Below are 15,970 nucleotides of genomic sequence, written 5' to 3'. Positions count from 1 at the left end.
ACTGTATCTCATTTGTGAATGTATATACGGTATCTCACAAAAGTGAGTACACCCCTCACATTATTGTAAATATTTTAAATATTAGTAAATATTTTTATATCTTTTCATGTGACAACACTGAAGAAATGACACTTTGCTACAATGTAAGGTAGTGAGTGTACAGCTTGTATAACAGTGTAAATTTGCTGTCCCCTCAAAATAACACAAAACACTATTAATGCCATTAATGTCTAAACCACTGGCAACAAAAATGAGAACACCCCTAAGTGAAAATGTCCAAATTGGGCCCAATTAGCATTTTCCCTCCCCGGTGTGAATGGGGAGCAGGTGTGTTAAATTTGGTGTTATCGCTCTCACAATCCCTCATACTGGTCACTGGAAGTTCAACATGGCACCTCATGGCAAAGAACTCTGAGGATCTGAAAAAAAGAATGGTTGCTCTACATAAAGATGGCCTGGGCTATAAGAAGACTGCCAAGACCCTGAAACTGAGCTGCAGCACGGTGGCCAAGACCATTCAGCGGTTCAACAGGACAGCCTCCACTCAGAACAGGCCTCACCATGGTTGACCAAAGAAGTTGAGTTCACGTGCTCAGTGTCATATCCAAGCAAGCAGACTATGGACATGGATAACTGGAACCATGTCCTGTGGTCTGATGAGACCAAGATAAACTTATTTGGTTCAGATGGTGTCAAGCATGTGTGTTTTGCGATACCAGGTGAGGAGTACAAAGACAAGTGTGTCTTGCCTACAGTCAAGCATAGTGGGGGGAGTGTCCTGGTCTGGGGCTGCATGAGTGCTGCCGGCACTGGGGAGCTACAGTTCATTGAGGGAACCGTGAACGCCAACATGTACTGTGACATACTGAAGCAGAGCGGGACATACTGGCCACAGGACAGTATTCCAACATGATAATGACCCCAAACACACCTCCAAGACGACCACTGCCTTGCTAAAGAAGCTGAGGGTAAAGGTGATGGACTGGCCGACCATGTCTGCAGACCTAAACCCTACTGAGCATCTGTGGGGCATCTTCAAACGGAAGGTGGAGGAACGCATGGTCTCTAACATCCACCAGCTCCGTGATGTCGTCATGGAGGAGTGGCAACCTGTGAAGCTCTGGTGAACTCCATGCCAAGTGGGTTAAGGCAGTGCTGGAAAATAATGGTGGCCACACATAATATTGACACTTTGGGCCCAATTTGGACATTGTCACTTAGGGGTGTTCTCATATTTGTTGGCATCGGTTTAGACATTAATGGCTGTGTGATGTGTTATTTTGAGTGTACAGCTTCTATAGCTGTCCACTCATTACTTTAGATTGTAGCCAAGTGTCATATCTTTAGTGTTGTCATATGAAAATATATAATCAAATATTTACAACAATGTGAGGGGTGTACTCACTTTTGTGAGATACTATACATAAATGACAAGTAAATGTTACTCTAAATATTGGGAAAAGATTTACTGAACACAAGGAACTTAAAAGTATTTCTAAACTTAAAATATAATAATATGATTAATATGCTATATTTTTCTTTTTAATTGTTAAGATATGTAAAAATATATAGTAATCACACTGTAATATCTACAGAATGTATTCAAAAATATCTAGAAAATACTTTTTTTGCAGGTAATCACAAATGTTTACATATATTTCTTTTTCTAAATATCAATATATTCTTTCTCCATATGGCAGCCCCCTTCCCCCATACCTCAGGTGTCTTCTTCCTCAGATGCATGTGATTTAGTTCGTGTGTGTGTGTGTGTGTGTGTCTCTCTCTAGGGAGGCTACCCTGCTGCTGCTGCCGCCGCTGCCGCTGCCTATCGCTATGCCCAGCCCACGGCCGTAACCGGCGCAACCGCCGCAGCTGCCGCCTACAGTGACAGGTGAGGTCAACCCAGGACACACATCAACAAATGGATACACACACACACACACCCCTCACTGTACAACAGAACTGTAAAGATGGTGTGTCAGATACAAGGCGGAGTTTTGATTTATTTTTAGTAGTACTAATTGGCTGAGGATCATCTAAAGAGGAACCAAAGGCCCCAGGATGAGTACCGTACACAGATAGAAACATTACTGAATTTGGGGATGTACAAGGACATTTATGGTTAATAACACAGTACTAATGGATGAGTACAAATTGGTGATATAATAGCGAAAGCCAGCTCGACTTTAACCATGAAAATGTAATCCTGTATCTTAGAGAAGATTAGATGCAGTGTGAAATCTACCTGAACGGCACCATGGTCAGACAGGGAGCTAAATTAATGTGATTAAATGATTAAACATTCTTCATAAATTCAATGTATGAAACCGCATCTGCTCTTGATAGTTAATTTAAAAAACAGGATCTTTAAATGAGCCTTCTGGAGAAGCAATTTGTGCCAGTTGCATGTAAGAAACCACAAAACCCTGAATTTAAAACAAGTGCAAACTTGCTGGTTAAGTTTGAAACCCGCTTTGACATCCATGTTTACTTGCTACCAGATTCTCAGTACGACCTGTAGATGAGTGGAATATTGTGAAACCTTTGGCAGAAGTGGCCTTTTTTAAACTCATGAGTAATTTCTTGTATGTTGTGTTTGTGTTGTAGTTATGGCCGGGTGTACACTACAGATCCCTACCATGCTTTAACTCCAGCTGCTGCTGCTTACGGAGTGGGAGCCATGGTGAGAAAACTGACACAAGCTTTACAAAACAACCAGTGTAGAACATCAATTACTTTTTTAGGGCCCTATGAAATCCTTATATTTTTTCCAGATTCCTTTGTATTGTTTCCTCAAATTCCATGTTTTCCGTATAAATTTTTCTGATATTTGTGTTTTTCTAATTGAAGCACATTTTGTCATCTGACAATGTGTGTGATCATTGGGTGGATGAATACAATTTCACCGTTATTCACAAATATTGAATTAATTCCGTGTATTATGCAAATTTGCATATAGAAATATTCAAATGTATGTGCAGTTATTTATGGGAACAATTTACAATACATGTTTTGTGAATTGTTTCCTATTAAATAGGTTATTACTTGATAACTGATCATTTCTTCCCACGGTTCTTCTGCAGGACAGCCTCCAAATGCTGCTCGGACACACCACGGTAATAAGTGGGTCTGACTGAGGGCAACACCCCTCGTTGTTTACAAAGCTTGACCGAACGTAGCTTTTTCATTTTTTTTTTCTAATGGAATATCTAGACTCCGCCCACACAGCCACGAAGTCTTCAATGAGCTTGTGTCTTGCATCTGCCTGTGTGGTTGCACTTCTGAGAGTTAGTTGAAACACAGATAGCAGAAGAGAGAAACAGCGGCCCTGAATGACACCAAAACAAACAGTACAGGCGTTTTTTTATTTGTTTGGCCTAAGTGCTGTAAACAAAAGAACTTTATAACGTTAAAGCACCGATTTTTGTATTTTATTTTTATAAAATGCATCCACATTCTGGCAGATTCCACAAAATTACGCATTTTACAGTTGATTTTATTTTTATGATCAAATGCCGCGATTCCGTCTGTGTTTTCCGCCTTGCAGAAATCATAGCGCCCTACTTATTGGGTATTTAAGATGCACAGTGTTCTCTATATTCAGATTAGATGCACATGGTCTGCCCACGTTGAGCCATGTTGGATCCACCTTTCACTTTTGCCTTTCTGTGTCCGCAGCAGGACATTACACAGAAACTGTCCTAAAGAAATCATGAATAAATACATGCACACATTTGCAGTCTTGGGTCAATACATGTATCATTTGTACTGCACTATGTGTAGACTACGTTTGATTCATTTTTCACAACAGTGATATATAGCTGTAACACTCAGTGACTGTGTTGTTTCTGTCTCTTTCAGGCCAGTTTATACCGGGCAGGATACAGTAGGTTTGCTCCTTACTAAAACCACAAATCGCACCCAAGGAATTTCACATCGCTCCAGATCCCTTTTTCAAGCTCTTTTGTTTGGCAGCAGCTCCCCTCCATTTTTCTGCAGGTGGACTATAGTGACAACTCAGTGTTTTGTTTTTCTTCTTTTTTCTTTTGTGGCGAGAGAGGTCATTGCCACATCACCAACTCAAACTGTGTTTCTGTACTCTTCTGTCACATGGAAACATTGACAAAACTGCCACGAGTGTCTCCCACATAAAAAGCTGGAGCCAGCTGCTTTGAACTACGGGGCACAATTTAGGATGGTTTTTAGAAACACTACAAGACCAGGAAGAAGAGAGACTGCTGTTCTTGTGTGATCCTGCACACTATAAACCTCTTTTTTCCTACAAGTCTCTGAACGTACCATATATCCACTGCCCTATAAGACCTAATCAGACTTTCATACACACACTTTTTTTTTTTCCCTCTACATGTTCCTTTAGTGTTGGCCTGCACAGAATGATGCTACAAGGAAAAAAAAAAAGGTACTCATGTTTTTAAACACTACATTGACGTAACCCCCCACCCACTTCAGTAGAGTTGTCCCTCTGGTTTAGCATTGTGGTATAATAATGAGAAATTTTTCTGCTCAGTACAGAATATGTAGGAATTATTCTTGTTATTTTGTAAAGCCGGAATACTGAACATAAAGCCGGAGGGAACTCGGGAGCATCTGACTGACAGAAATTACACAGCATGGAAATTTTTTTGTTGTTGACATTTTTCTAGAACTTCCCCCAACTGTAAAAGGAAACGCAAAAAAACAAAACAAATGTTTAAAAAAAAAAAAAGAATTTAAAAAACGGTGTGAAAATGACAAGGGAAAAACAAAAAGTGACTTTGTTTTTTTCTGCATTACCTCAGTTTTTCTGTTTTGTTTTGCTACCATTGATAAGGAGTTGCGTAGAAATGTTATTATATATAACGTGGACGCGTTAAAACTGTCCATTATTTTCAGTGACAGAGCCATCCTTTTTTTCTGCACATTTATTACTGTAACTGCAACACTAAGGCGGGATGTTGGATCTGTTTCTACTCCCTTCAGCTATGAACTGACCCTGTACGTATGTCCATTTAGAGAATACAGCGCACCTCCCCTCTAAGGGATCACCCTCGATCTGCTCATAGTGCTTCTTCCAAAAAAGGACTCGGTGCATTTCTTTCTATCTAATAAACCGTCACATTCCAGCTGTAGCAGCAGAGTAGTGAATGAGCGGGTCAGTTGGACAAAGAACCCATCGAACACAAATGAACCAGATATAGCAAAGCAGATCTGAAGCAGGAACACCCACATGGGAAACTAATCATCTGCCAGTCAGCCAAACGGGAATCCCTCCTGGCCAATTGAGATATTTATGCCTGCAGGCTTCAGGCAGAGCCGCTCTGTGCTGGAGCTCTGTACATGGAAATGGTGTCTGATCTCAACTCAGCAGAACAGTAGATCCCAGCAGAACAGCCCAGATTAGAAAACAGTGAAACACAGAGATAGCAGTCGTGTAATGGAGTCTTGAGGTAATGGGAATCTATCATTTTTCTATTTATATTCATCATTTTTAATATGACAGGACACCACATGCACTGTCATTTGATATCCTTCATCATGCTCTCTGGGATTGTTAGGTCCACCTAGTTTTAAAGTTCTCTTTACCAGTCAATTATAAAACGACTGGCAGTCAGACAATTTATAGACCAGGTCTCTCTGTCCTGTATGTATCACATCTCAATATATTCTCACTATGTTATTGCTATTATTTGCCTTTTCGGTTCCAAAGATTTTCTGAAGAAAGCACATTTTTGGTCCTGATGTATTTCTTATTTTTGCTGTTGATAGTTTTGCCTTTACTTTGTAATATATATATATTTTTATTGGTGGGTTGAAGCTGTATTTTTCAGTACAGTGTTGAAATGGTGTACTGGGAAATGTCATCAAAGCAGCCAAAAAGGCCAAGAACACACATTGAAAAGGTTGCAGCAATTTTTGGGAATTCTGACCCTGCAAACAAAACCACCCTGTTGAATCTAAATCAGTCCACACGCTATTTTACAGGCTTTTATTTAAATGAACACAGAAACAGACTGTAGATGCAGAGGTGTTTGCTGCAGACAAGGGAAATCGGAGCAGATGGAGTCACGAGGGATATGCAGAAAGGCAGAGAGGGTGTTTTGGATTGCATTTGCCAGTAGAGCCAAATTTCAGGCAAAGTAAATGGAGGGAATCGTCCACACAATGTCGAAAGGGCCGCGTGGCCCAGCAGCGGCCACCTTTTGAACAGCGAAACAGTGTGTGGGTGGTTAGTCGAGGGAAATTGTGGCGGTGAAGGTGAGAAGCTGAGCCATTAATCGTTAGCTGACAGGATAACAACGTCCCCTGCTGTCTTTTTAAAAAAAAAAAAATGTTCAGGGGATACAGTGCGCTCAGGGTGGAGCGGACAGTGCGAGGAGGGGCTAGTGTTGTTTTGTATGATTGTGAAAACTGTGTGCAGTAGGTCCAATGAGTATTTTTGACGCGCATTACCTCTTTGTTTTTTTTCTTTTGTCTTTTTATTCCTTACAAGTATTATCAGAAGTGTTGCTATGCATGCTTTTGTGAGAGAGGAAGGGTGTCAGTCAAGAGAATCTTTTCATTTGTGCATGAACTCAAATCATAGTGCTGGAGGAGGAAGATGGGGAGGGTTTACACAGCGGGAGGCGGAAAGAACTCTGATGCTACTTGATGCGAGGTGACAGGAGTGACGAAGAGTCTCAGCAAAGGTCCAGCAGAGAGTGTCTGGGTGTAGAGGGGAGGGGAGAAGCAAGTGGCCCGCGAGTCGCTTCGGTCTGCTTCAATAATCTGAGTTATCTCTGCTCTGTGCCTCTGTGGTCGTTGTAGTAATCACCAGTCATATCAGATGTGTAAAGTTTAATTTGGTATGTGTGGACCCCTTGTGGTTTGCGTTTTATAATGAATATAAAACTCAAATAACGATAAGGACATTGGCTCACCTAATAATTTGGCCTCTGCACAGAGATGAGGCTGGTGATCAGGCAGCAGTAGCCTGCTTCAAGGCTGGTACACAGTATTATTGTGAACCTGCCCACAGAGATGCTCATTTAGTAACGTTTCCACCTCTCTCATCCAGTTGGCAAAGGCTCGCGTGGAGGTGTTGTAATCGTTATCGAGCAGCACTGCGGCGCAGCTGCGGTGACTCCTGTGGGTTTGCTTTTGCCTGTTTCTGTCTCTTCTAATTGGAGGAAATCTTATTTGGAGGTGGCTGCAGTATCACCACAGAGGGCTTGCTGGAATGACACACAAGCAAAGCGTTCTCCTCAGCCGCTGACCCCGACTCCCCGCACTGTGCCCAAGTCAACCCAGTGGGAGTTTTGTTTTGTACAGGGATTTAATAAATGAGTTTGAATTGCATGTGGATTATTTTTATGTCACATGCTTAAAGCTCATTTATCCAAGTGATTTTGTTTTTCAATAAGTGACATGTATTTTCTCACAATGTTTTATTTTGCCATCCTTGTTGTCTGCCTTCTGTTTATTCTCCATTATTATTGAATGTATATAATAAATAAACTGTTTGGTTTTTATACTGGTCTTTGAATGCTTATTACCTGTGCCGCATGCTTTTCACAGGTTTAACATAGTACACCAAAGCTGTCATACCTAATGGTTATCAGGAGGCGATAGAGCACATTCCCAGATATGCTTCTTGACTTTGGAACAGCTAACCATGATGGTATTTCCTTCCCACAATTGTGTAAAGCTTATCATTTTCTTTCCAGTGTTTGGCTGGAATGAGTTTATCCAATCAGGACACAGGGTACTTTAAATACTATGTACAAAACCCTACACCAAAAGGAGTTGAAGGAGAACTTTTGCAACCCTTTGGTTACAGGCTAACAAAGAATCACTCCTCATTCTGTGCAGAAACTTAGGCCTACTTCTCAGTTGTGCAAGAGCTAGATTATTGATGGAGGCAACAACTGCACACGATTAACACAGCCTGGGTGGGTGGCGTTGACCAAATCTGCTACGCGATAAGCTCCTCCGCCCCCTCCAACTTTCTCATCGCTGCAGAGGGGGAACAATCTGGAACAATCTTTAATTGCATCTGGAGTTAATGGCCGTAAATGGGTTGGATGTGGCGGGAAACCTCATATCCTTGCTAATTGCTTTAATGCACAAGAGGCCAATTGCCAATTTGATGGCATGCTCTCTCTGAGTAATTGAAGTCGAGCTAATTGGAAGAATAGATTGGAGGCCGTCTGATAGAGGGGGATGTGTGAAGATTGCGCCTATTGAAGTGAGGAAATGACCTTTTGTGGATGGCAGAGTCACTACAGGCCACTGTGGGAGGAAAATAAACATCCCAAACTGAATCTATCTGAAACTATAGATAACTATCGATGGATTTAAATAATGTTACATATTCTCGATTGTGTGAATGATATAAGGCAAGAGGGGTTATATGGTATTGTACTGCTACTAGTGTGAAAATACTCTCTTCTTTCATACAGTAGCCTATGTTTGGCAGTCTCTTCTAACCAGTTTTGTCTCTTCCACCCTGTGCAGGTCAGTCTCACTTGCTACGTCTAGACATTGCCCCCTGGTGGTTAAAGCGTGGTGCTGCATGCATGCTTCCTGTGTGGTTTAGCCTCCAGTTTTGCTGCAGGTGCCTGGAGGCATGGCACTGAATCTAGCTGAGAGAGTAATTGGCCTTTGGCGTGCCATCTGTGCAGATTGTGAGTGAGAGAAGCAAAGGTTGAGCTTGACAGACATGACAGACAAACTCGGGCTTTAGCAGATGAACCTTTTATTGATAACACCCATCACAAACGTATTAAAAAAATTATAGGTATTGCTGGAAAGAGGCATGCCTTGTACCACACAGAACACATCCCTTGTTTTTGGTGCAGCAGTGCCAACAGAACCCAACAACTGTAATTTAACTTTGAATATGAAGATGTTAATCAGTGATGGCAGAAGCCTCCCACAGTGCTGACAGGTCTCCTGTCCACCCCCCCCACGTCTTGTCTCATCCCATCTAATCTCCCTTCCTCTCCTCTCGTTCCTCCTCCTTTCATCCCCCCTCTCTACCGTTCAGAGACACCTCTGCACTTTGGCACCTTCAGAGCGACAGTTTCACGCCTCTTCTATCACCTCAGGGCTATTGTATACCATTTCAGAGTAGCACACAATGTACACACACACACCGCCATAGAGACTCACTTCCACTATACATTTGTGATGTGGATTTCCCGCCAGAAGAAAGCTGGACTAAGTAAAACCCATCACCATCTAGATGATGAAACTCAAGCAGAGGAGTCATGCTGCTGAGTCTTTCCTTCTTTCTTCTGTTTTGGACAGAGGGTTTTACATCCTAATGGCAGATTTAAAAACAGTTCTAAACAAATATATTTACATTATCACAGGAAAGTTAAACATAGAAAAACATTGTGCTTTAGATACAGAATAGTGCATTTGAGTTGGCTCATCATCAGTTTATATTGGCTTGTTTTACTACATTCATGGGGTCCAAAAAATGGTGAACCCCACAAGTTTGAAAGCCTGTGTGAGGGTTGAGACTTGGTTTTAGCGTTAGGGTGATGGTTGTAAGTAGATGTAATGGTTAAGGGGCAAGGGGATGCATTACTTCAATGACAGACCCCCACTAAGACGTGTGTGTGTGTGTGTGACCCAGAGAGTGTGATTTTAATCATGTCCGTAATATTCATCATAGGGTTCCCTGTAGTTGGTGGTCTGAGGGCGAGGGATGGTGAAAGCTTTGTCAGTGTCGATTTCCTGAAATACACACAAACATATGATCACACATTCATCATGTCAGTGCAGTTAATATGCCCATGATAAATTCTGCTTTCATTAACCTTACAGTATGACTTAGCCGTAATTGTCTCCAGTAGTGAAAGGTCACGGTGCTTAATTGCACCGTATGTGGAATCAGATAGTTAATCCTAATGGATTATTACTCACTGTCATGGAGAATCCAGACTCGTAGGGCGATCGCAGCGTTTTCGCGGTTCTCTTGCCTGAAGGGAGACACATGATACAGTTAGCTAATTATCGCTTCATTATATAGTGTTCATCATGAAGGCTCACAGTGAGAGCCGAGCTGACTGATGGTGGAATTAATTTTGTAATGTTAAACAACGGTCCCATATTCATTGTGGCTTGTAGTTATATTTCAGCAGGAAGGATGTCATTCAGTGAATCTGGAATTGCTGGCGGGACGCATTCGTGGTTAACCTACTTTTTTCAGTTTTGTTAGTTTGTAGCGTGGGTTAGGATTTAGCTATACATTTTAACTATTTGTAATTTTACTTTGCTTGCTTTTATGTTTTATTCTACCACTGTTTTATCATTTACTATTATTACATGATTGTTAATTATGGCCATATAGCCTGTTGTTTAATCTAACTCAGTGGGGGAAAATGCTACATGATGGGTAAGACTCCTTAGGTTACAATTCAGTTTGTTCAATATATCCCTTAGAAGTGTGTCATTTGTGTTGAAAAGTGGTGGGGACATAGGGATCAGATTAGAGGTGTGATGATACATTTGGGTCATGAAATGCACGGGAATATGACAAGAAGATTTTTAGCACTATTTAGATAAAATATTTGATGTTGAAATTTTGAGCATTAAACTGGTAATTTCCTGCATTCTGGAGACATTTTCTGCTCCAATTTTACAGTGGAAATGTCTTTTTTCACATGAGGGAAAACTAAATTGTATTGCATGTTTTCTTATTTCGTCAATCAATCTTTCTCAGAGCATTTTCATTTGTTAGTTAACATTTCTTGGTGCAAGCTGTTTTTTCAGAACGTTTTTAACAAATGCTTTCAAAAAGTGATGGGAACGAAATCAGCCATTTCAAAATGTGGTGGGGACATGACCCCAGTGTAAATGACACCTATGATCCCTGATGACTACTTTCAATTAGTGATCTCTGTTCCTCTTTGTCAGTGAAGTTTGTCTGTTTTTAGCAGGTGTTCTTATGATTTTCCATAGTGTTCCTCAGTTATTTTAGAAAATTACTTTTGACCGGTGTAGTGAGAGATGATTTCATAATTTGTTAGTTCATACCTGTTGGTTTGCAAAAACACATTTAAAAGTACTAATTCCCTGACCTCCTTATTAACTAACAAATGCAGCCAACTTTGTAGAGCTATCTTTGTGGTGGCACTTACAACTAATATGATCAAGTGACTTTAAAAGTTAATTTTCCTCTAGGTGTCACTATTGTTTTTTGAGGTGAAAAAATTGGTTAATCGATTAATCGATCAGACAATCAACTGAAAATTAATCAGCAACCGTTTTGATAATTTATTTCTATGATTTGCCAAAAACTGGTTTTAACTTAGTAAACTTGTGATTGTAAAATGCGGACAAAACAAGCAATGTGAAGATGTCAACTTTTACTTTGACTATTGTGATGGGAATTATTCTCTATTTTCTAATATTTTATAGCCCAAAGCAGTTGATTAATCAAGGAAATTATCAGCAGGTGAAATACTATTGAAAATAATTGTTGGTTGCTGCCCTTATCTATATCTTATCTTTCAATTAAGCACCACTCAGTTTATGGCTAATAAGGACAGCTACACACCTTTCCTGTTCTCATCATCACTCTCAAAGCTTCCGTTTTCTTTCCCTTCCTTTGGGCTGTTCAGTCCTGGGATATTAGCACTGGGGCTGGTCCAGCCTGCGAAGTTCAGAGGGACATCCTTGGATTTTGCCGCCCCCCTGCAGAGGATGGCGACCTGGGACAACCCATGCCCCATCAGTAACACCCAGCCATTTGCCACCAAAGCGATGCTAAGCACCGGGTCATCCCATTGCGGCCGGCGGCCCACCTCAGGGTTTCCCTTGATGAGCATAGTTATCCACACCACCCAGATGCAGGCGGAGAGCAGCAGTGTGAGGCAGAGCAGCATGGCCTGCACCTTCGCCTGCTGGTGGGTCTGCCCTGTGTAGCTGTAGCTGTATGTGAAGCAGGAGCGGCACAGGAAGTGCAGGGAGAGGATCAAGCTGATAGCCAGGAGGCACAGCACGTAGATCTGCAGCATGACAAAGTCCCCCTGGCTGTACTCGCAAGGTTTATTGTCCCGGACCAAAACGAGGATCAGCCACTCGGTAGAGATAATAACCTGCACGGTGAAGAGCCCGAGGGCCAGGGCAGGCTCCCCCCAGCCCTGGGCAGCAGCCAAGCCCAGCAGAGCAAGGCAGCGAGCCAGCAGGCAGGAGAAGGCCAGGGAGAAGAGCACGCCGAAGAGGAAGAGCCTGGTGGGGCAGGTCTGAGGGGTGAGGCGGATGATGAAGGAGAAGGTGATGGCGAAGATCCCAGCTGTGGCCAACAAGAACATGGACATGCTGGTCACTGTGCTTCCGATGCTGCTGCGTTGCCTTGATGAAACACAGATCCACAGGGACCAGAGCAGCAGGCCTACTAGGAGAACCATGCTGAACAAGAAGCCTGAAGAGGCCAGGGTCTCCAGTACAATACCCCATGCTGACCGACGGTCACACAGGTACCTATAGATTGGGTTCAGTCCTGTGCCGCAGCCGGCCACGCCTATCAGGGAAGTAACATTTGAAGGAGAGGAAGCAGTTGGGGTGTTGGTTATGGTATTAACTGAGCTGCTGTTGCTAGACTGGCATAGACAGGTGAGAGGGACGTAGAAGAGGAGGAGGAGGGGGAAAATGGATTTCTCAGTCAGTAAGGCCATGTTCATAGTCCACATGGGGATTCAGTCCTGTTCTTTTATTGCCCTTTGATACAGAAAGTCTTTTCTCCTGGAAACAAAAAGCACATGTCAGCACAGAATATTTCACACGTATGTCTGATGTCAACAGCACGAAATAGAAGTACATGTTTCCCAAAACACTTTAACAGTGTACTGACAATGCAAAACAAGCAAGATGAAATGGAAGACAGGAAAAGACAAGAGGTCACAGCGTGGAAAATAAAAAAGGGTAGAGCATCTTGACAGCGAGAGTGAAGAGTGCACGAGGAGGGAGTGCATCAACATGCCAGAACAAGGCAGAGGAGTGTGTTAGCTAAGGCTAAGAATGGAGGTGAGGTTGGGATAGAGCAGCAGATATGAAAGGTAACTATTCTGCTGCATCAGCCGATAAAGCTGCGGTAGATAGACGGGGACACGCACATGGAGGCTTTTTATGCAGTACAGATTGGAGGTGAGAGACAGTCAGTGGGAGATATTCACTCACGATACCTGACTGCCACTTCCTCCAGCCCATAACAAAGCCTTTGTTTCGCCGTCAGAGATTCAAATATGACCTTTTAATAGGCTTATCACCTGGTAAATGTGACCCAGGCCCTCAACCGACTCTGACTTTTATTTGTATAGTTGGTCAGGAACTCATCCAAGATTTGTTAACCAATTACTGGAAAAGAGATTATTTTTATATAATAGAGGTTTTGATCAGCTGATTTTTATGATGATTATTTGTCAATTATTAGGTGAAACTGATGAAACAGATTGCATATCAAGTATTATAAGGAAAAGAGCTATACATATTTGGTGACCATGACTGAAACTATTTAAGCCACACCTCACAATAGAAGGTCTCCAAAGCTGGACCAAACCTTCATTAAATAAAGGAGGAATTTACCTTTTTCCCTTTGAGATGCGAGTTTTAAACACTTCTCAGATTCCACCTCTAAATCCCACTCCAAAAGTGATTGATTTGAAGTTTGGCTGGAAGCGTTGCGATGAACTCTACGTTTGGAGCGTCGGCGGCCTCTTATCGGGAAGTCATGCACCTCCTCTGCTGATGATATCCATACCCATATCTCTGCCAGCCAAAAGTAACAGGAAGAGCACAAGATGAGCAACAGTGGAAAGCGATGGAGTCACTGAGGTCTGAATCCACTGAGAGAGAGGACTGTTTTTACCTAACGTCAACAGGTTGGGCAAGAGCAGAGAAACCTGCACCCCTACTCATCCCTTCCTTTCAGACCCCTCCTGTCTCCCTGTCTCCTTCAGACTATAGGTGGGGCGCATACACCTTGGGGTGATGATACCTCCCACAGGGAGAGAGAGTTCACTCCTCCCTATTTATGAATCCATTTCCTATAAGAATTTGCATCCCCATTCCAGATAATGTGCATTTTATTTGGAGTAAATGCAGTGTCTGGAGCAGGTATGAGATATTCTGTCATGTGAAACAAGTGCCCAGAAGGGGTGAGAAGCACATTGTTGTAAGGGAGTTAAGGTGAGAATCCAACTGACTCATCCCAGTCTCAACGGGACACAGAACAGGACCAGCCGTCACCTTAGTTACTAGTAAATCACAGCAACAACACTGGGAATTGGTGACTTAGCCACAGGGGGAATTGTGTCAAGAATAGAGAATGTTTTCAACGGTTGTCTTTTACAAGCCCATGCGTAACACCCCAACTCATGCCTGTACAAGTACAGAGTTTGTAGGGTGTGTTCAGTTTAATCGAAAGTCACCCGACAACTCTAAATTCACTCTAGTTGTGTAAAACACAAATAGCTTTATATTTTTATCATTAGGAGTATTTTTTGCAGGAGGAGAATGTATGTACATACATAGTATACTGCATGTGTGTGTGCATATAGTATGTAACAACAATAACATCTATCCACTGGATATTTCAAAGGCACTAAAACAGTCTCCCTCATGTGTCACCTAATACCAAAGGAATTCAAGCATGACATCATTTATTTAACTGTCAGTAGGTTGGTCTGAAGTGGAGAGAAAGGAAACATTTGTGTCATTCAGTTCTGATAGCAGGTCTTTATTTTAAAAGAGAAACCATAGTGACCATAAGTGTATGGGGAGAGTTGTTGATGGACAACAGCGTTGAGGGATGTTGACAGAAGCCACGTGGTAGTGTTTCTGTGGTGAATTGTGCAGTTTAAGATCTTAATTTTTCCAAGCTTCTGGATCTTTTAAGCCACCAACTATAAGATGGATTGTTAATCAATTTTGAAAACATTCATCTTCCCCAGACGATGAATCTTAATGACTCTAGCTCCACCATGTAGTATTTTGACCTTGACAGTTGCTGTTGAGTTTTGGGTAAAATGGCTCCAAAACTAATGGATCGGTTGCCATGAAATGTTGTTCAACCGCTCATGTTCCCTCAGAATAAATTATAATGACTTTGGTGTTCCCTGACTTTATTATCTAGCGCCACAATCAGGTCAACATTTGATCTGTTTATTGCTAATTAGCAAATGTTTGCATGCTTAACTGCTACACTAAGACGGTGACTGTGGTATGTGACAATGATGTCATGCTGGTGTTTACCATTAGCATTGTCATTGTGAGCATGTTAGCTTGCTGATTATTTATTTATTTAGGATTTATTTAGTAGAGACCGATACAGCTTGCAAAGATTGACTGAAAACAGCAATCCAGTGTGTGTAACAAAGTGTTTTTAGCAATTGCTAATTCACAACACCTGTCCCTAGAAGGGCTTTTAAAGAAATACAACATTAAAAAAAGAAAATGGAAAGTATATAAGTACACTGCTCAAAAAAATAAAGGGAACACTTAAACCGCAATTTCCCCACTGTGGGACAAATAAAGGTTTTCTTATCTTATCTTAAACAACACAATGTAACTCCAAGTCAGTCACACTCCTGTGAAATCAAACTGTCCACTTAGGAAGCATCACTGATTGACAATCAATTTCACATGCTGTTGTGCAAATGGAATAGACAACAGGTGGAAATTATAGGCAATTAGCAAGACACCCCCAATAAAGGAGTGGTTCTGCAGGTGGTGACCACAGACCACTTCTCAGTTCCTTTGCTTCCTGGCTGATGTTTTGGTCACTTTTGAATGCTGGTGGTGCTTTCACTCTAGTGGTAGCATGAGACGGAGTCTACAACCCACACAAGTGGCTCAGGTAGTGCAGCTCATCCAGGATGGCACATCAATGCGAGCTGTGGCAAGAAGGTTTGCTGTGTCTGTCAGCGTAGTGTCCAGAGCATGGAGGCGCTACCAGGAGACAGGCCAGTACATCAGGAGA

The 15,970-nt window shown here is 42.0% G+C and overlaps 2 protein-coding genes across 10 annotated transcripts in view; one reads left to right on the top strand and one right to left on the bottom strand.

The window, feature by feature from the left end:
- The window catches only part of LOC123985173 (RNA binding protein fox-1 homolog 2-like), a 49,822-nt gene extending 42,314 nt beyond the window's left edge, over positions 1–7,508 (top strand). For 5 of the 9 annotated variants that reach the window (XM_046072610.1, XM_046072601.1, XM_046072593.1 and 2 more), the window contains 4 exons: positions 1,788–1,891; positions 2,608–2,683; positions 3,084–3,116; positions 3,862–7,508. In XM_046072610.1, the coding sequence (XP_045928566.1) occupies positions 1,788–1,891; positions 2,608–2,683; positions 3,084–3,116; positions 3,862–3,906 (258 nt within the window). In that variant the 3' untranslated portion in view covers positions 3,907–7,508. Of the gene's footprint in view, positions 1–1,787; positions 1,892–2,607; positions 2,684–3,083; positions 3,117–3,861 lie in introns of those variants that run through there. The other 4 variants (XR_006828630.1, XM_046072628.1, XM_046072621.1 and 1 more) reach the window with 2 other exon arrangements.
- Positions 7,509–9,015: 1,507 nt separating this feature from the next.
- Positions 9,016–13,883, bottom strand: LOC123985165 (retinoic acid-induced protein 3). Its single transcript, XM_046072580.1, has 4 exons — positions 13,576–13,883; positions 11,549–12,735; positions 9,913–9,968; positions 9,016–9,723 (listed from the first exon to the last, which is right to left on the bottom strand). The coding sequence occupies exons 2-4, from the start codon at positions 12,681–12,683 to the stop codon at positions 9,634–9,636; spliced, it is 1,281 nt and encodes a 426-aa protein (XP_045928536.1). The 5' UTR covers positions 12,684–12,735; positions 13,576–13,883; the 3' UTR covers positions 9,016–9,633.
- Positions 13,884–15,970: the final 2,087 nt, after the last annotated feature.

This window comes from Micropterus dolomieu, linkage group LG02, assembly GCF_021292245.1.
Source record: "Micropterus dolomieu isolate WLL.071019.BEF.003 ecotype Adirondacks linkage group LG02, ASM2129224v1, whole genome shotgun sequence".
Classification (NCBI taxonomy): Eukaryota; Metazoa; Chordata; class Actinopteri; order Centrarchiformes; family Centrarchidae; genus Micropterus; species Micropterus dolomieu.
The sequence above is the reverse complement of the archived record's forward strand: the minus strand, read 5'-3'. Positions and strand labels throughout refer to the sequence as shown.

Coding starts and splice junctions, on each gene's coding strand:
- LOC123985165 (XM_046072580.1), bottom strand. CDS start 12,683: ATGTGGACTATGAACATGGCCTTACTGACTGAGAAATCCATTTTCCCC. Junction 9,969..11,548: donor TGATGATGAGAACAGGAAAG/GTGTGTAGCTGT, acceptor GTCTCCCTTCAG/GCAAGAGAACCGCGAAAACG. Junction 9,724..9,912: donor AGTCTGGATTCTCCATGACA/GTGAGTAATAAT, acceptor TGTGTATTTCAG/GAAATCGACACTGACAAAGC.